General features: G+C 34.4%; 1 protein-coding gene across 1 annotated transcript in view; it reads right to left on the bottom strand.

Annotated features, from left to right (window-relative positions):
- Positions 1 to 2,386: 2,386 nt before the first annotated feature.
- The window catches only part of adcy3b (adenylate cyclase 3b), a 21,340-nt gene continuing 10,261 nt past the window's right edge, over positions 2,387 to 13,465 (bottom strand). Inside the window, exons 9-20 of the mRNA XM_073816505.1 lie at positions 13,092 to 13,189; positions 12,852 to 13,013; positions 12,638 to 12,725; positions 11,477 to 11,593; positions 11,044 to 11,315; positions 7,836 to 7,917; positions 7,579 to 7,737; positions 5,245 to 5,391; positions 5,030 to 5,146; positions 4,823 to 4,949; positions 4,591 to 4,715; positions 2,387 to 2,984 (exon numbers count right to left, since the gene is read on the bottom strand). Coding sequence (XP_073672606.1) covers positions 2,808 to 2,984; positions 4,591 to 4,715; positions 4,823 to 4,949; positions 5,030 to 5,146; positions 5,245 to 5,391; positions 7,579 to 7,737; positions 7,836 to 7,917; positions 11,044 to 11,315; positions 11,477 to 11,593; positions 12,638 to 12,725; positions 12,852 to 13,013; positions 13,092 to 13,189 — 1,671 coding nt within the window. The 3' untranslated portion in view covers positions 2,387 to 2,807. The remainder of the gene's footprint in view (positions 2,985 to 4,590; positions 4,716 to 4,822; positions 4,950 to 5,029; positions 5,147 to 5,244; positions 5,392 to 7,578; positions 7,738 to 7,835; positions 7,918 to 11,043; positions 11,316 to 11,476; positions 11,594 to 12,637; positions 12,726 to 12,851; positions 13,014 to 13,091; positions 13,190 to 13,465) is intronic.

Below are 13,465 nucleotides of genomic sequence, written 5' to 3'. Positions count from 1 at the left end.
CATCCATCTATCGTTCTATCTATCTACCTATCTAGTGTTCAATCTATCTATCTATCTATCTATCTATCTATCTATCTATCTATCTATCTATCTATCTATCTATCTATCTATCTATCTATCATTGTATCTATTATTCTATCATTCTATCTATTGTTCTATCTATCTGTTCAATCTATCATTCTATCATATTGATCTATCTATTTATTGTTCTATCTATCTTTCTTCAGACTACTCAGGTATTCAGTCTACAAAAGGCTAAAACCTTTTGTCAACAAGTTTTCAAATGACACAAGATTTATAACCTTCTATTGTCAAGTCTTTTTACATTTTACATACTACACTTTTGTTGATTAAAAAAGTTTTTAAAATTGATGATTAAAATTCAACAAGAAGCTACTTGACTGTTTAGTGTACCTTTTAGGCTTTTATTGTCTGTTTAATGTACCTTTTTAGTCATTAAATCATTTTTCTCATTTAATCAAACAATAAAACACTGAGAACAGCATAAAGAGCTGCTAAATCCACAATCTACAAAATATCCACACATTCTGAGAGCCGTAATCTGATCTATAACCAAGTGTTTCACAGAGTATACATAAAACAAACTGAATGTCATTGAACGAGTGAAATATGAGTTTATAAAAAAGCATTAAAAATATCAGGCAGCCTGCTGGGATTGAGATATACAGTCGTGGCCAAAAGTTTTGAGAATTACATAAATATTGGAAATTGGAAAAGTTGCTGCTTAAGTTTTTATAATAGCAATTTGGATATACTCCAGAATGTTATGAAGAGTGATCAGATGAATTGCATAGTCCTTCTTTGCCATGAAAATTAACTTAATCCCGAAAAAAACTTTCCACTGCATTTCACTGCTGTCATTAAAGGACCTGCTGAGATCATTTCAGTAATCGTCTTGTTAACTCAGGTGAGAATGTTGACGAGCACAAGGCTGGAGATCATTATGTCAGGCTGATTGGGTTAGAATGGCAGACTTGACACGTTAAAAGGAGGGTGATGCTTGAAATCATTGTTCTTCCATTGTTAACCATGGTGATCTTCAAAGAAACGCGTGCAGCCATCATTGCGTTGCATAAAAATGGCTTCACAGGCAAGGATACTGGGCTACTAAGATTGCACCTAAATCAACAATTTATAGGATCATCAAGAACTTCAAGGAAAGAGGTTCAATTCTTGTTAAGAAGGCTTCAGGGCGTCCAAGAAAGTCCAGCAAGCGCCAGGATCGTCTCCTAAAGAGGATTCAGCTGCGGGATCGGAGTGCCACCAGTGCAGAGCTTGCTCAGGAATGGCAGCAGGCAGGTGTGAGCGCATCTGACGCACAGTGAGGCCAAGACTTTTGGAAGATGGCCTGGTGTCAAGAAGGGCAGCAAAGAAGCCACTTCTCTCAAAAAAAACAAAACATCAGGGACAGATTAATCTTCTGCAAAAAGTATGGCGAATGAACTGCTGAGGACTGGGGCAAAGTCATATTCTCTGATGAAGCCTCTTTCCGATTGTTTGGGGCATCTGGAAAAAGGCTTGTCCGGAGAAGAAAAGGTGAGCGCTACCATCAGTCCTGTGTGATGCCAACAGTAAAGCATCCTGAGACCATTCATGTGTGGGGTTGCTTCTCATCCAAGGGAGTGGGCTCACTCACAATTTTGCCCAAAAAACACAGCCATGAATAAAGAATGGCACCAAAACACCCTCCAACAGCAACTTCTTCCAACAATCCAACAACAGTTTGGTGAAGAACAATGCATTTTCCAGCACGATGGAGCACCGTGCCGTAAGGCAAAAGTGATAACTAAGTGGCTCGGGGACCAAAACGTTGAAATTTTGGGTCCATGGCCTGGAAACTCCCCAGATCTTAATCCCATTGAGAACTTGTGGTCAATCCTCAAGAGGCTGGTGGACAAACAAAAACCCACTAATTCTGACAAACTCCAAGAAGTGATTATGAAAGAATGGGTTGCTATCAGTCAGGATTTGGCCCAGAAGTTGATTGAGAGCATGCCCAGTCGAATTGCAGAGGTCCTGAAAAAGAAGGGCCAACACTGCAAATACTGACTCTTTGCATAAATGTCATGTAATTGTCGATAAAAGCCTTTGAAACGTATTAAGTGTTTGTAATTATATTTTAGTACATCACAGAAACAACTGAAAAAAAGATCTAAAAGCAGTTTAGCAGCAAACTTTGTGAAAACTAATATTTGTGTCATTCTCAAAACATTTGGCCACAACTGTAGACATGGAGATAGCTGATTGTTAAAAATTACATTGAGTAAAAAACATTTTGATTATACATCAATAAGAATATGGTCTCAGTGTGATGTTCCATGTAAAAAAAAAACCTCTTCCTTCTGTTGATGCTCTCGAAGTAGAATTAAACTTATGAATGATATACAACATTTTTCATGTTTGTTAAAAAGATGTGTGTTTTGCATGCATACAGTCTTTATCAGCATTTTTTTTAGGGAGGGAAAGTGTATAAAGCATGAAAAACTATAGACCAGATGGTGAATTTTTGATCTGTCACAATGATAGAACGTGTTTTAAAATGCAATAAATAGAAAATTCACATTTAATACAGCCTTTGACTGTTGTTTTTAATGTGTAAATGTTTCATTGTTGTTGTCTATTGGGTAGCAGTGCATATGCTGCAGACTCAGTTTCATGTTGAGCTGTAGTGCACAATTTTGGAGTCTCGTTTTTGTCCCCTTTCCATTGTTTCTATTAATAAAAAGTGGAAAAGGCCCAAAATAACTTAAAACAAAGTGTTGATGTCCTACGCATCCTCAGTCTTCTCAGGACTTTTCTGGTATTTGATGTGGGAGAGAGACTGTAGTCGTCTTTGGGACAATTTTGTCTTTGCCCTTCATAAAGAAAGTGAGCAGTTCTCCTTTTCCTTTTACATAGATGGGTCCTCTTCTGACAAAACGGAAACCATACTCCTTCAGGATGTTATAGCAGTCCTCTACCACCTGGGGAGCACCAGCACCAGAAAAACAGAGGTCTGTATTAGAGCTGAGATATGTTAAAAATTAAAGTCAGTGCCATTAATTAGTTTTGCACCATTACATGGTCTCCTGACTCAGAAGTATTAGAGTGTTAAGACAGATATTTGTATTTATAGCAACTCCAAATTACATTAGAGGTGGGAAACTTATTGCTCTGAATCAGTTTCAGTGTAGTGAATTAAAACTATTACTATGTGCATTGTCAATTATCATTTTATTTTAATATGTAAATTGTGTATTTATTATACATACATAACTTAATTACACTACCAGTCAAAAGTTTTTAAACGGTAAGATTTTAAAAGTTTTTTTTAATGTTAAAGAAGTCTCTTCTGCGCACCAAGCCTGCATTTATTTAATCCAGAGTACAGAAAAACAGTCAAATTTAGAAATATTTATAAAATAACTGTTTTCTATTTGAATATTTTTTAAAATGTAATTTATTCCTGTGATCAAAGCTACATTTTCAGCATCATTACCCCAGTCACATGATCCTTACAAAAGATTTCTATTTCAGATTTCTATATGCTGTTCTTCTGAACTTTATAATCATCAAAGAAACCTAAAAATCCTACTCAGCTGTTTTCAACAACAACAGCAACAACAACAACATAATAATAATAATAATGTGTTTTTTGAGCAGTAAATCAGAATATTAGAATGACTTCTGAAGGATCATGGGGCTGAATTAATGATGCTAAGAATTCAGCATTTAAATCACAGAAATATATTACATTTTAAAAGATTTTCAAATAGAAAACAGTTATTTTAAATAGTAAAAATAATGAAAAAAATTACTGCTTTTGCTGTACTTTAAATGAAATAAATGCAGGCTTGGTGAGCAAAAGAGACTTCTTTAAAAAACATTAAAAATCCTACTGTTCAAAAACTTTTGACTGGTAGTGTATTTTAAAATAATACATTATTAAAACAATAAAAAATTATTATTATTATAAAAAAATCAAACTGTTTGTCCACCATAGAATCTTTATATATTTTATATAGGCCTATTAATATATTTTATATAAAATTGTATACTTATTTAATTAAAAAAGGAACATATTTATTACAATACATTTTTATATTGGTGCTGCATATAAATAATGATGATTAAGTAAAGATCAAATATCATCCTTCCTTGTATTTTAGTAGAAAATTATTTATATCTCACAGTTTTGACATTTTTTTCCTTACAAAAATAATTGCAAGCTATAGACTCAGAATTGCAATATATAAACTTAACTTAAACTGAAAGTAGGGGAAAAAGTCAGAATTGTGAGATGAAAGGTTGCAATTACTTTTCAATTTTACATTTTTTTCAAATCGAATTTAAACGTCAGAATTGTGAGATGTAAACTCAGAATTTAGAGTAAAAAGTAAAATAAATGTGAGTTGTAAATTTAGAATTCTGAGAAAAAAAAAGTCAGATATGTGTGGAAAACGTAATCATAAACATTAAATTTTTACGATTATTTGTTAGCCATATTGGTCAGGTTTTTTATTTAAATAATGTTTTTATTACTTAAAATTAAATAAATACAAACTTTGTAAAAAATTAAGCTCATTTTACCTGTGTGTTACCCATAACCCCAGTAGACTCCATACGACTGGCCACATTCACAGTGTTACCCCAAATATCGAAATGAGGTTTGCGAGCGCCAATCACTCCAGCTAAAACACTGCCTTTATTCAGACCTGACAATAAAACACACACAACGTGGTCAAAATAGCATAAATATAGCACTATATTGTTGTTAAGCCGAAAAAACATAGGGCTGTAGTTCAGTCAGATGTTTGCTGACCTATGCGCAGCATGAAGTTATTGAACGACTGTTTGTTTAGGTTTCCAAGTGTGACTTTCATAGCCAGGGCAAAGTCTGCCAAATCGGCAAAGTGTTGCCAGCGCTCCAAGATGGACTGATCCTCTATCTGTATCACATACACAACATCATTAGTATCACAGACTACATCAGTGTATTTTGAGCTCTGGTGTGTGTTGTGCAGCTGACCTTGCGGTCGGCGTATCCGTTAGTGTTGCTCTCCGGCGTCACGCCTGATGCAGCCATGTATGTGCTTCCGATGGTCTTGATTTTTGTAATGTGGCGAAACTCTGTGCGATCCAGAAGCTACTCCGAATTTAAAAACACATCATTTGATTTTAAAGAGAAATTCTGCTGAACAAATGATGACATTTAGCAAGAAACGAAGAACAAGAGACACTCACACTGTCAAAGTCAGAGATGATCTCGTTCAGGATTCTGAGGCATTCTAATCCTCCGTTGTTTATACTCTCCTCTGTGTAAAAGTCTGAGAAGTTGGGAATGGAGGCGAACATCACGCCGATCTCATCGTAGGACTGACTGTAGAGTTCCTGACAAATAAACATCAACATGCACATTGATTAAGGACTAATCTGATGTAAATATTACAAAAAATTCTGACAGGAATATAGTCGCATACCTATGAAACTTGTGTCCAATATGGGATAAAAAAAGAGAAAAAGTAATTGCAACTTTTTATCTTATAATTCAATTGTTTTTACTTGCCGTTCTGGAAAGAGTCTGAATTGTAAGATATAAAATCACAAATTGTGAGAAAAAAGACAGAATTGTGAGATAAAAAGTACTTATTTATTATTCTGTGGTGGAAACAAAAAAGTAAGAATTCCACGATGTAAATCGAATTCTGAAAAAAAATTTAAACTTACAATTCTGAGTGAAAAATTGCAAGATGCAAACTTAGAATTCAGAGAAAAAATATTAAAATTGCAGAATTCTGATAAAAAGTTACAATTATGAGATGTAAATTTAGAATTCTGAGAAAAAAAGTTACAATTATGAGGTGTAAATTTAGAATTCTGAGAAAAAAAGTTACAATTATGAGGTGTAAACCTGGAATTCGGAGAAAAAAAGTCTAAATTAAAAAGATGCAAACGTAGTATTCTGAGAAAAAAGTTTAAATTATGAGATGCAAACTTAGAATTCTGAGAAAAAAGTTAATATTATGAGATGCAAACTTAGAATTCTAAGAAAAAAAGTTAAAACTACAAGATGCAAACTTAGAATTCTGAAAATAAAGTCAAAATCACGAGATGCAAACTCACAATTCTGAGATGTAAACTAGTAAAAAGTCACAATTGTGAGATAAAAGCAGAATTCTCAGTAAAAAAAAAAATCCAAATTACAATTACAATCCAAACTTAGAATTCTGAGAAAAAAGTTAATATTAGGAGATGCAAACTTAGAATTCTGAGAATAAAGTCAAAATTACAAGATCCAAACTTAGAATTCTGAGAAAAAAAGTTACAATTATGAGGTGTAAACCTGGAATTCGGAGAAAAAAAAGTCTAAATTAAAAAGATGCAAACGTAGTATTCTGAGAAACAAGTTTAAATTATGAGATGCAAACTTAGAATTCTGGGAAAAAAGTTAATATTATGAGATGCAAACTTAGAATTCTGAAAATAAAGTCAAAATTACAAGATCCAAACTTAGAATTCTGAGAAAAAAGTTAATATTATGAGATGCAAACTTAGAATTCTGAGATGTAAACTCAGAAGTAAAAAGTCAAAATTGTGAGATAAAAAAATTCCAAATTGCAAGATGCAAACTTAGAATTATAAGAAAAAAGTTAAAATTACGAGATGTAAACTCGGAATTCTGAGAAAAAATGTCAAAATTACAAGATGCAAATTCTGAGTGAAAAAAAGTTAAAATTAAGAGATGTAAAGTTAGAATTCTGAGAAAAAAGATTATAAATTATTATATTTTTTATAATCTATAAGATTATAAAATTATAAAAATGAAAAAAGTAAAAATTACAAGATCCAAAAGTTACAAATTTGAGATGTAAACAGAATTCTGAGTAAAAAAGTCAAAATTGCAAGATGCAAATTTAGAATTCTGAAAAAAAAAAAAAAAAAAAAAAATTCCGAGATGTAAACTCGTAATTTGAGTAAAAAGTCAAAATTATGAGATGTAAAAGCAGAATTCTGGGAAAAAAGTCTAAATTGTGTGATGTAAAAGCAGAATTCAGACAAAAGTCAAAATTGCAAGATGCAAACTAAGAATTCTGAGAAAAAAAAATTAATTATGAGATGCAAACTTGATGAGATGTAAGCAGAAATTAGAGAAAAAAAGTCAAAATTGCAAGATGGAAACTTAGAATTCTGAGTAAAAAAGTTAAAATTGTGATATTGAAAAAGCAGAATTTGAAGAAAAAAAGTGAGAATTGCAAGATGCAAACTTAGAATTCTGAGAAATAAAGTTATAAACTGATATAAACTTGCAGTTAAAAAATGTAAATTATGATGTTAACTTAAAATTCACAGAAAAGTAAAAAAAAAAAAAGTCAAAAATTGTGAGATCTGATTTTTGAAATCTATGAAAAAAGTAAAACTTCCAAGATGTAAAATCAAAATTCCAAGAAAAATCTGAATTGGTCAGAATTGGAAGAGGTTAACTTTGAATTATGAGGAAAAAAGCAGAACTGCAAAATATAGGAAGAGATTAAAAAGTTACAAAGTTTATTTGGTGGCAGAATAGGCTCCCACACATACCTCATCTCGCTTCTTGGAGCCCAGGAAGTGTTTGGCCACGTGGTCAGGAAGCATGTTAGTGACCAGCGCCTCGTTGTACGTTCTCATTTCATACACTTTCTCCTTCTGATCGTGAACCTCAATCTTCCACAGAAACAGTTTACGTGACTGTCTTTCCACCTGAGAGAGAAGAACAAAATACAGGATTAACATGCTTTTATTTGAGAAAAACAGAGGAGTGGAAATAAATGTAATTTTTAAACTATTGCTGGACATACGTGGCGTGCAAAGTAGTACAAACTCATCATCATGACGATAATCATCACGGTCAGCAAATATCTGGTGGGAACCACTGAATACCTGAAGAGTCATAGAAAGTTATGAAAGCAACTTAAACGTGCATTTTATTTACTAAATACAAAATCCAATTTAACTGGGTGAAAAATACTACTATAAATAAGTCAACTGTTTTTAACACTTATAATAATAAGAAATGTTTATTTAGCAGCAAATCAACATATTAGAATGATTTCTGAAGGATCATGTGACACTGAAGACTGGAGTAATGATGCTGAAAATTCAGCTTTGCATCACAGGAATAAATTACACTTTGCATTATACTCAATCAGACAACAGTTATTTTAAATTGTAATAATATTTTAACTGTACTGTTTTTGATTGCTTTTCATACATATCGTCCAAGTACAGGTGCATCTCAATAAATTAGAATGTAATGGAAAAGTTCATTTATTTCAGTAATTCAAGTTTCAACTCAAATTGTGAAACCCATGTATTAAATAAATTCAATGCACACAGACTGAAGTAGTTTAAGTCTTTGGTTCTTTTAATTGTGATGATTTGGCTCACATTTAACAAAAACCCACCAATTCACTATCTCAGCAAATTAGAATATGGTGACATGCCAATCAGTAAACACCTGCAAAGGTTTCCTGAGCCTTCAAAATGGTCTCTCAGTTTGGTTCACTAGGCTACACAATCATGGGGAAGACTGCTGATCTGACAGTTGTCCAGAAGACAATCATTGACACCCTTCACAAAGAGGGTAAGCCACAAACATTCATTGCCAAAGAAGCTGGCTGTTCACAGAGTGCTGTATCCAAGCATGTTAATGGAAAGTTGAGTGGAAGGAAAAAGTGTGGAAGAAAAAGATGCACAACCAACCGAGAGAACAGCAGCCTTGAGAGGCTTGTCAAGCAAAATCGATTCAAGAATTTGGGTGAACGTCACAAGGAATGGACTGTAGCTGCGGTCAAGGCATTTGGCTACAGTTGTCGTATTCCTCTTGTTAAGCCACTCCTGAACCACAGACAACATCAGAGGCGTCTTACCTGGACTAAGGAGAAGAAGAAATGGACTGTTGCTCAGTGGTCCAAAATCCTCTTTTCAGATGAGAGCAAGTTTTGTATTTCATTTGGAAACCAAGGTCTTAGAGTCTGGAGGAAGGGTGGAGAAGCTCATAGCTCAAGTTGCTTGAAGTCCAGTGTTAAGTTTCTACAGTCTGTGATGATTTGGGGTGCAATGTCATCTGCTGGTGTTGGTCCATTGTCTTTTTTGAAAACCAAAGTCACTGCACCCATTTACCAAGAAATTTTAGAGCACTTCATGCTTCCTTTTAAAGATGCTGATTTCATTTTCCAGCAGGATTTGGCACCTGCCCACACTGCCAAAAGTACCAAAAGTTGGTTAAATGACCATGGTGTCGGTGTGCTTCACTGGCCAGCAAATTCACCAGACCTGAACCTCATACAGAATCTATGGGGTATTGTCATGAAGAAAATGAGAAACAAGAGACCAAAAAAAGCATATGAGCTGAAGGCCACTTTCAAAGAAACCTGGGCTTCCAGACTGATCTCCTCCATGCCACACCGAATTGAGACAGTAATTAAAGCAAAAGGCGCCCCTACCAAGTATTAAGTACATATACAGTAAATGAACATACTTTCCAGAAGGCCAACAATTCACTAAAAATATTTTTTAATTGGTCTTATGAAGTATTCTAATTTGTTGGGTTTTTTGTTAAACATGAGCCAAATCATCACAATTAAAAGAACCAAAGACTTAAAGGTGCCACAGAATGGAAAACTGTGTTTACCTTGGCATAGTTGAATAATAACAGTTCAGTACATGGACATGACATACCATGAGTCTCAAATACCATCGTTTCCTCCTCCTTATATGTTTGCAAAAGACCACCGAAAAATAGGTCAATTCCAATATAACACGACTATTACGCAATAGTCCCTGTTAGTGCCATTTTCCATACTGTAATTTAGACTCAGAGTTGGATATAATATTATTTTATACATATTTACAGATTGTTTATTTTGGCTCCATTTTATTGTGCTGAGATTGCATTATTATAGTTATATTTCATTCAAGTTCAGTGCACATTTAGCGTACATTCATTGCAGTACCTGGACTGACCAGAGAGGCATGGGAGTGCGCGCTGAGCCATTACGTTGTCTGTTTGCTGTCAGAAGTAGAGTAAAAAAGGCTGTTTTGGTTTTGGTTTCTGTATTCAATAAAGGACGGAGCGAACACACCGTTTTCTACCGTCGTTCAACATAAACACGCGTAGAGACTCGTTCTTTCCGTCAGAGAGTGGTTAAATGAATTAATATGCTGTGGAATACCTACTGATCACAAGAAGGACATTTTAGCCATTACAGTCCCGATCGTTAATAGTTACGCCCCCAACATTTGCATAGCCCAATCATCAGTAACCTCAGTACATCAGTAAAATAAGGCAAGCCACTGAAGGGACATGGTTAGCTTAATGCTAGCGGTAGCCTGTACATAAGATTTCACTTACCACATAAACAGAGAGATGACTGCACTGATGATGGCCAATGATTTACAGATCCTGAGCATCACTGAAGCATCAAAACTTGTGTTGTAAGTCCTTCTTACGTTATACTACTTCGCTGCAGTATAACGTTACACAGAAATGCGATCACAATAAAGAGAGAAAAATGTTGGCGGATTCAAAACGGCAGATTCAACAAACCGCATATTAAAAGCGGCTAGAGTTAAATAAATAAAACGGCCGTAATTATTTATATATTTCCTCCATGTGTTTCCTTACGGCTGTTTGAGACCGAGCAGCTCTGTGAGACAGCCAATCAGAGCAGAGCTCCTCATTAATATTCACAAAGCTTCCAAATAAGGCAATAACAGAGCATTTCATTCTAGGGACAAATCCTAGGGTTGTAACCGTTTCTGGAGATTTTTTACCCTTTTCTATGCCATATACCTTCTATGTAGATGTCAGAGAACAATTTAAAATATTGTTTCAATGCATTCTATGGCACCTTTAAACTACTTCAGTCTGTGTGCTTTGAATTTATTTAATACACAAGTTTCACAATTTGAGTTGAACTGATTGAAATAAATGAACTTTTCCACGACATTCTAATTTATTGAGATGCACCTGTATGTCTAGACTCAAACTCAAGCTCGTCTTACCTATAGTCCAGGTAGCGAATGAAGTCGTAGATGTCATAAATGTACATCCAGCTGTGGATGTTTACGGCACCTGTTGCAATGGTAACCAACAGCATGAGCGCCAGCTTGACCACATGACTGAGCTGTACGAGCATGGCGGTTGCCACAAGTGACAGCACTGATATGTATCCGTAGTGTTTGGGGTTCTCGGCACATCCGCCATCACCCAGAGACTCCAGTGTCATGCCGGAAGTGGAGTTCAGCAGCACAAGAGGTGGCTGAACACAGCTCAGCTGAGGAAAAATGACAAGTAAATCTTTTTAAAGTCTAAATTGACAAAATGCAATACAACGGATTGTGAAGTCAGGCTGCATGATATCATACAAACAGAATGATTTACATACAGAAGTCAACAATAATAATTTGGAAAGAGGTGAAATGTGTCCTGTCTCACCATATCGGCCACTTCAGCCATGGTCAAAACAAATATGGCAGCCATGGCCCATGTGTTACGAGCCCAGCGTGTTCGGTCGATCCACTGTGAGAATGACACCAGCCTCCGGGGGAAAATCTGATACACACATCACAATGATAAACAGACAGTCTCTCTCTCATAGGGCTGCATTTGTTAAAGCTGCAGTCCATAACTTTTGGCACTCTTGCAGTTAACAAACAGAACTGCATGCGTCTTGCGGAAGAACAATGTTTTACTCAAATATAAAACTTACTATAGGTGTACCGTAGTGATTCAGGACAAGCCAAAAACACAGTTTAGAAATGGATTCATGATGTACTTACTTATTATATAAATGTTGTAAATTATGAACAAGTTACAGACTGCAGCTTTTACTAAAATGATAAAAAATGATAAAATAATAAAAAAATAGTTTTTCTTAATTGTAAATTGAAAGCTGAAATAAAATAAAATATAAATATTAGATGAAAAACTTAAACTTAAAACCTTAAACAAAATAAAATACATTGAAGTACTAAAATGATTAAAACTAAACTGGAATAAATAAATAAATTAAAGCTAGCTAAATAGCAATAAAAATGACAGAAGCACATAGCAAAATTGCTAAAACCTGAATGAAAATTTTATATGAAAATTGAAAACATAAACATAAAAGCTAATTAAATTTTTTTTCACATACTATAAATTTATATACAGTAAATAAAATAATTTAAAATACTTAATATATAAAAAGGCAAAGATATACTAAGTAATGAATAAATTATATGCAAATATATAAAATACTAAAATAACATTCAATTAAAATTAGGTGAATCATAACATGAACATAAAAATTCAAGGACAAATCCAGTTAACCCCAAAATAAAAATAAAAATAAATATAATTGATATTTAATTTAAAAAATACATTAATTAAATGTATAAATTAAGTCTATTCTTAGAATATTATTTAATAAACCACATTATTGTAATTTGAAGAAATATTGGTAACACTTTATAATAAGGTTTATTAGTTAACTACATTAGTTAACATGAACTAACATGAACTAAGAATGAACAAGCTTTATTTCAAGGTAAATTATGACCCAAAGATGTTGCATAAGATTCACTCAATAATTGGCTGCTGTGATGTTGGACTCACTCGAGGAAAGATGGCTGCTAGTGAACACAGAGTCAGAATCAGCAGTAACAGCTCACCAATAGCCAAAGTCACATAATTCACAATCAGCCTGTCAGAAATCAAAAAGACATGTGACAAAATTACACAGCAGAAGTGTCAAAATCAATAAGATATTACATGAATAATCCATTTATCATGTTGTATTAGTGATTAATTATTTATGATCTTCACTCACTGTGGATCTATGAGTATTTCCATGGCTGAGGTGAAGATCAGAACGACACAACAACAGCTGAACGCAATGCCCGTCCGTCTCTCCTTCTCTGCCGAGTAACGAGACTCCAGATCAGGGTCCTCAAACCTGAGAGACAGAACCGACGTCTTCCTCTCCTCCAGGCTGAGAGAGAGACGGTGATGTGAGACATAGGCAAAAAGACAAAACCACTGGGTTCAAATAAGAATAACCAGTCATTACGTCTCCTCTGTCTCTCTCTCCAGCAGAACTTTATTCAGCAGTTGATTCAGATGCTCATCCTCCATCCCTTCATCGCTCATATTGGCCAACTGCAGCTGCTGAGAAACCACACACACAGGTCAAAGGTCAAGATAGATAGATAGATAGATAGACCAACAGACAGACAGACAGACATACTTATGGATGGACGAACAGACAGACAGATGGATAGTCAGAATGATAGACGGACAGATAGACAGGTAGATAGACAGAAAGATAGAGAGACAGGCATTTAAACAGACAGGTAGATAAATAGATAGACAGACAGGTAGGTAGGTAGGTAGGTAGATAGACAGACCGACTATCTATCTACCTGTCTGTCTGTCTGTCTGTCT

This window comes from Garra rufa, chromosome 13 (genome assembly GCF_049309525.1).
Source record: "Garra rufa chromosome 13, GarRuf1.0, whole genome shotgun sequence".
Classification (NCBI taxonomy): Eukaryota; Metazoa; Chordata; class Actinopteri; order Cypriniformes; family Cyprinidae; genus Garra; species Garra rufa.
Note: the sequence above shows the minus strand (reverse complement) of the source record. Positions and strands in the feature narration are given on the sequence as shown.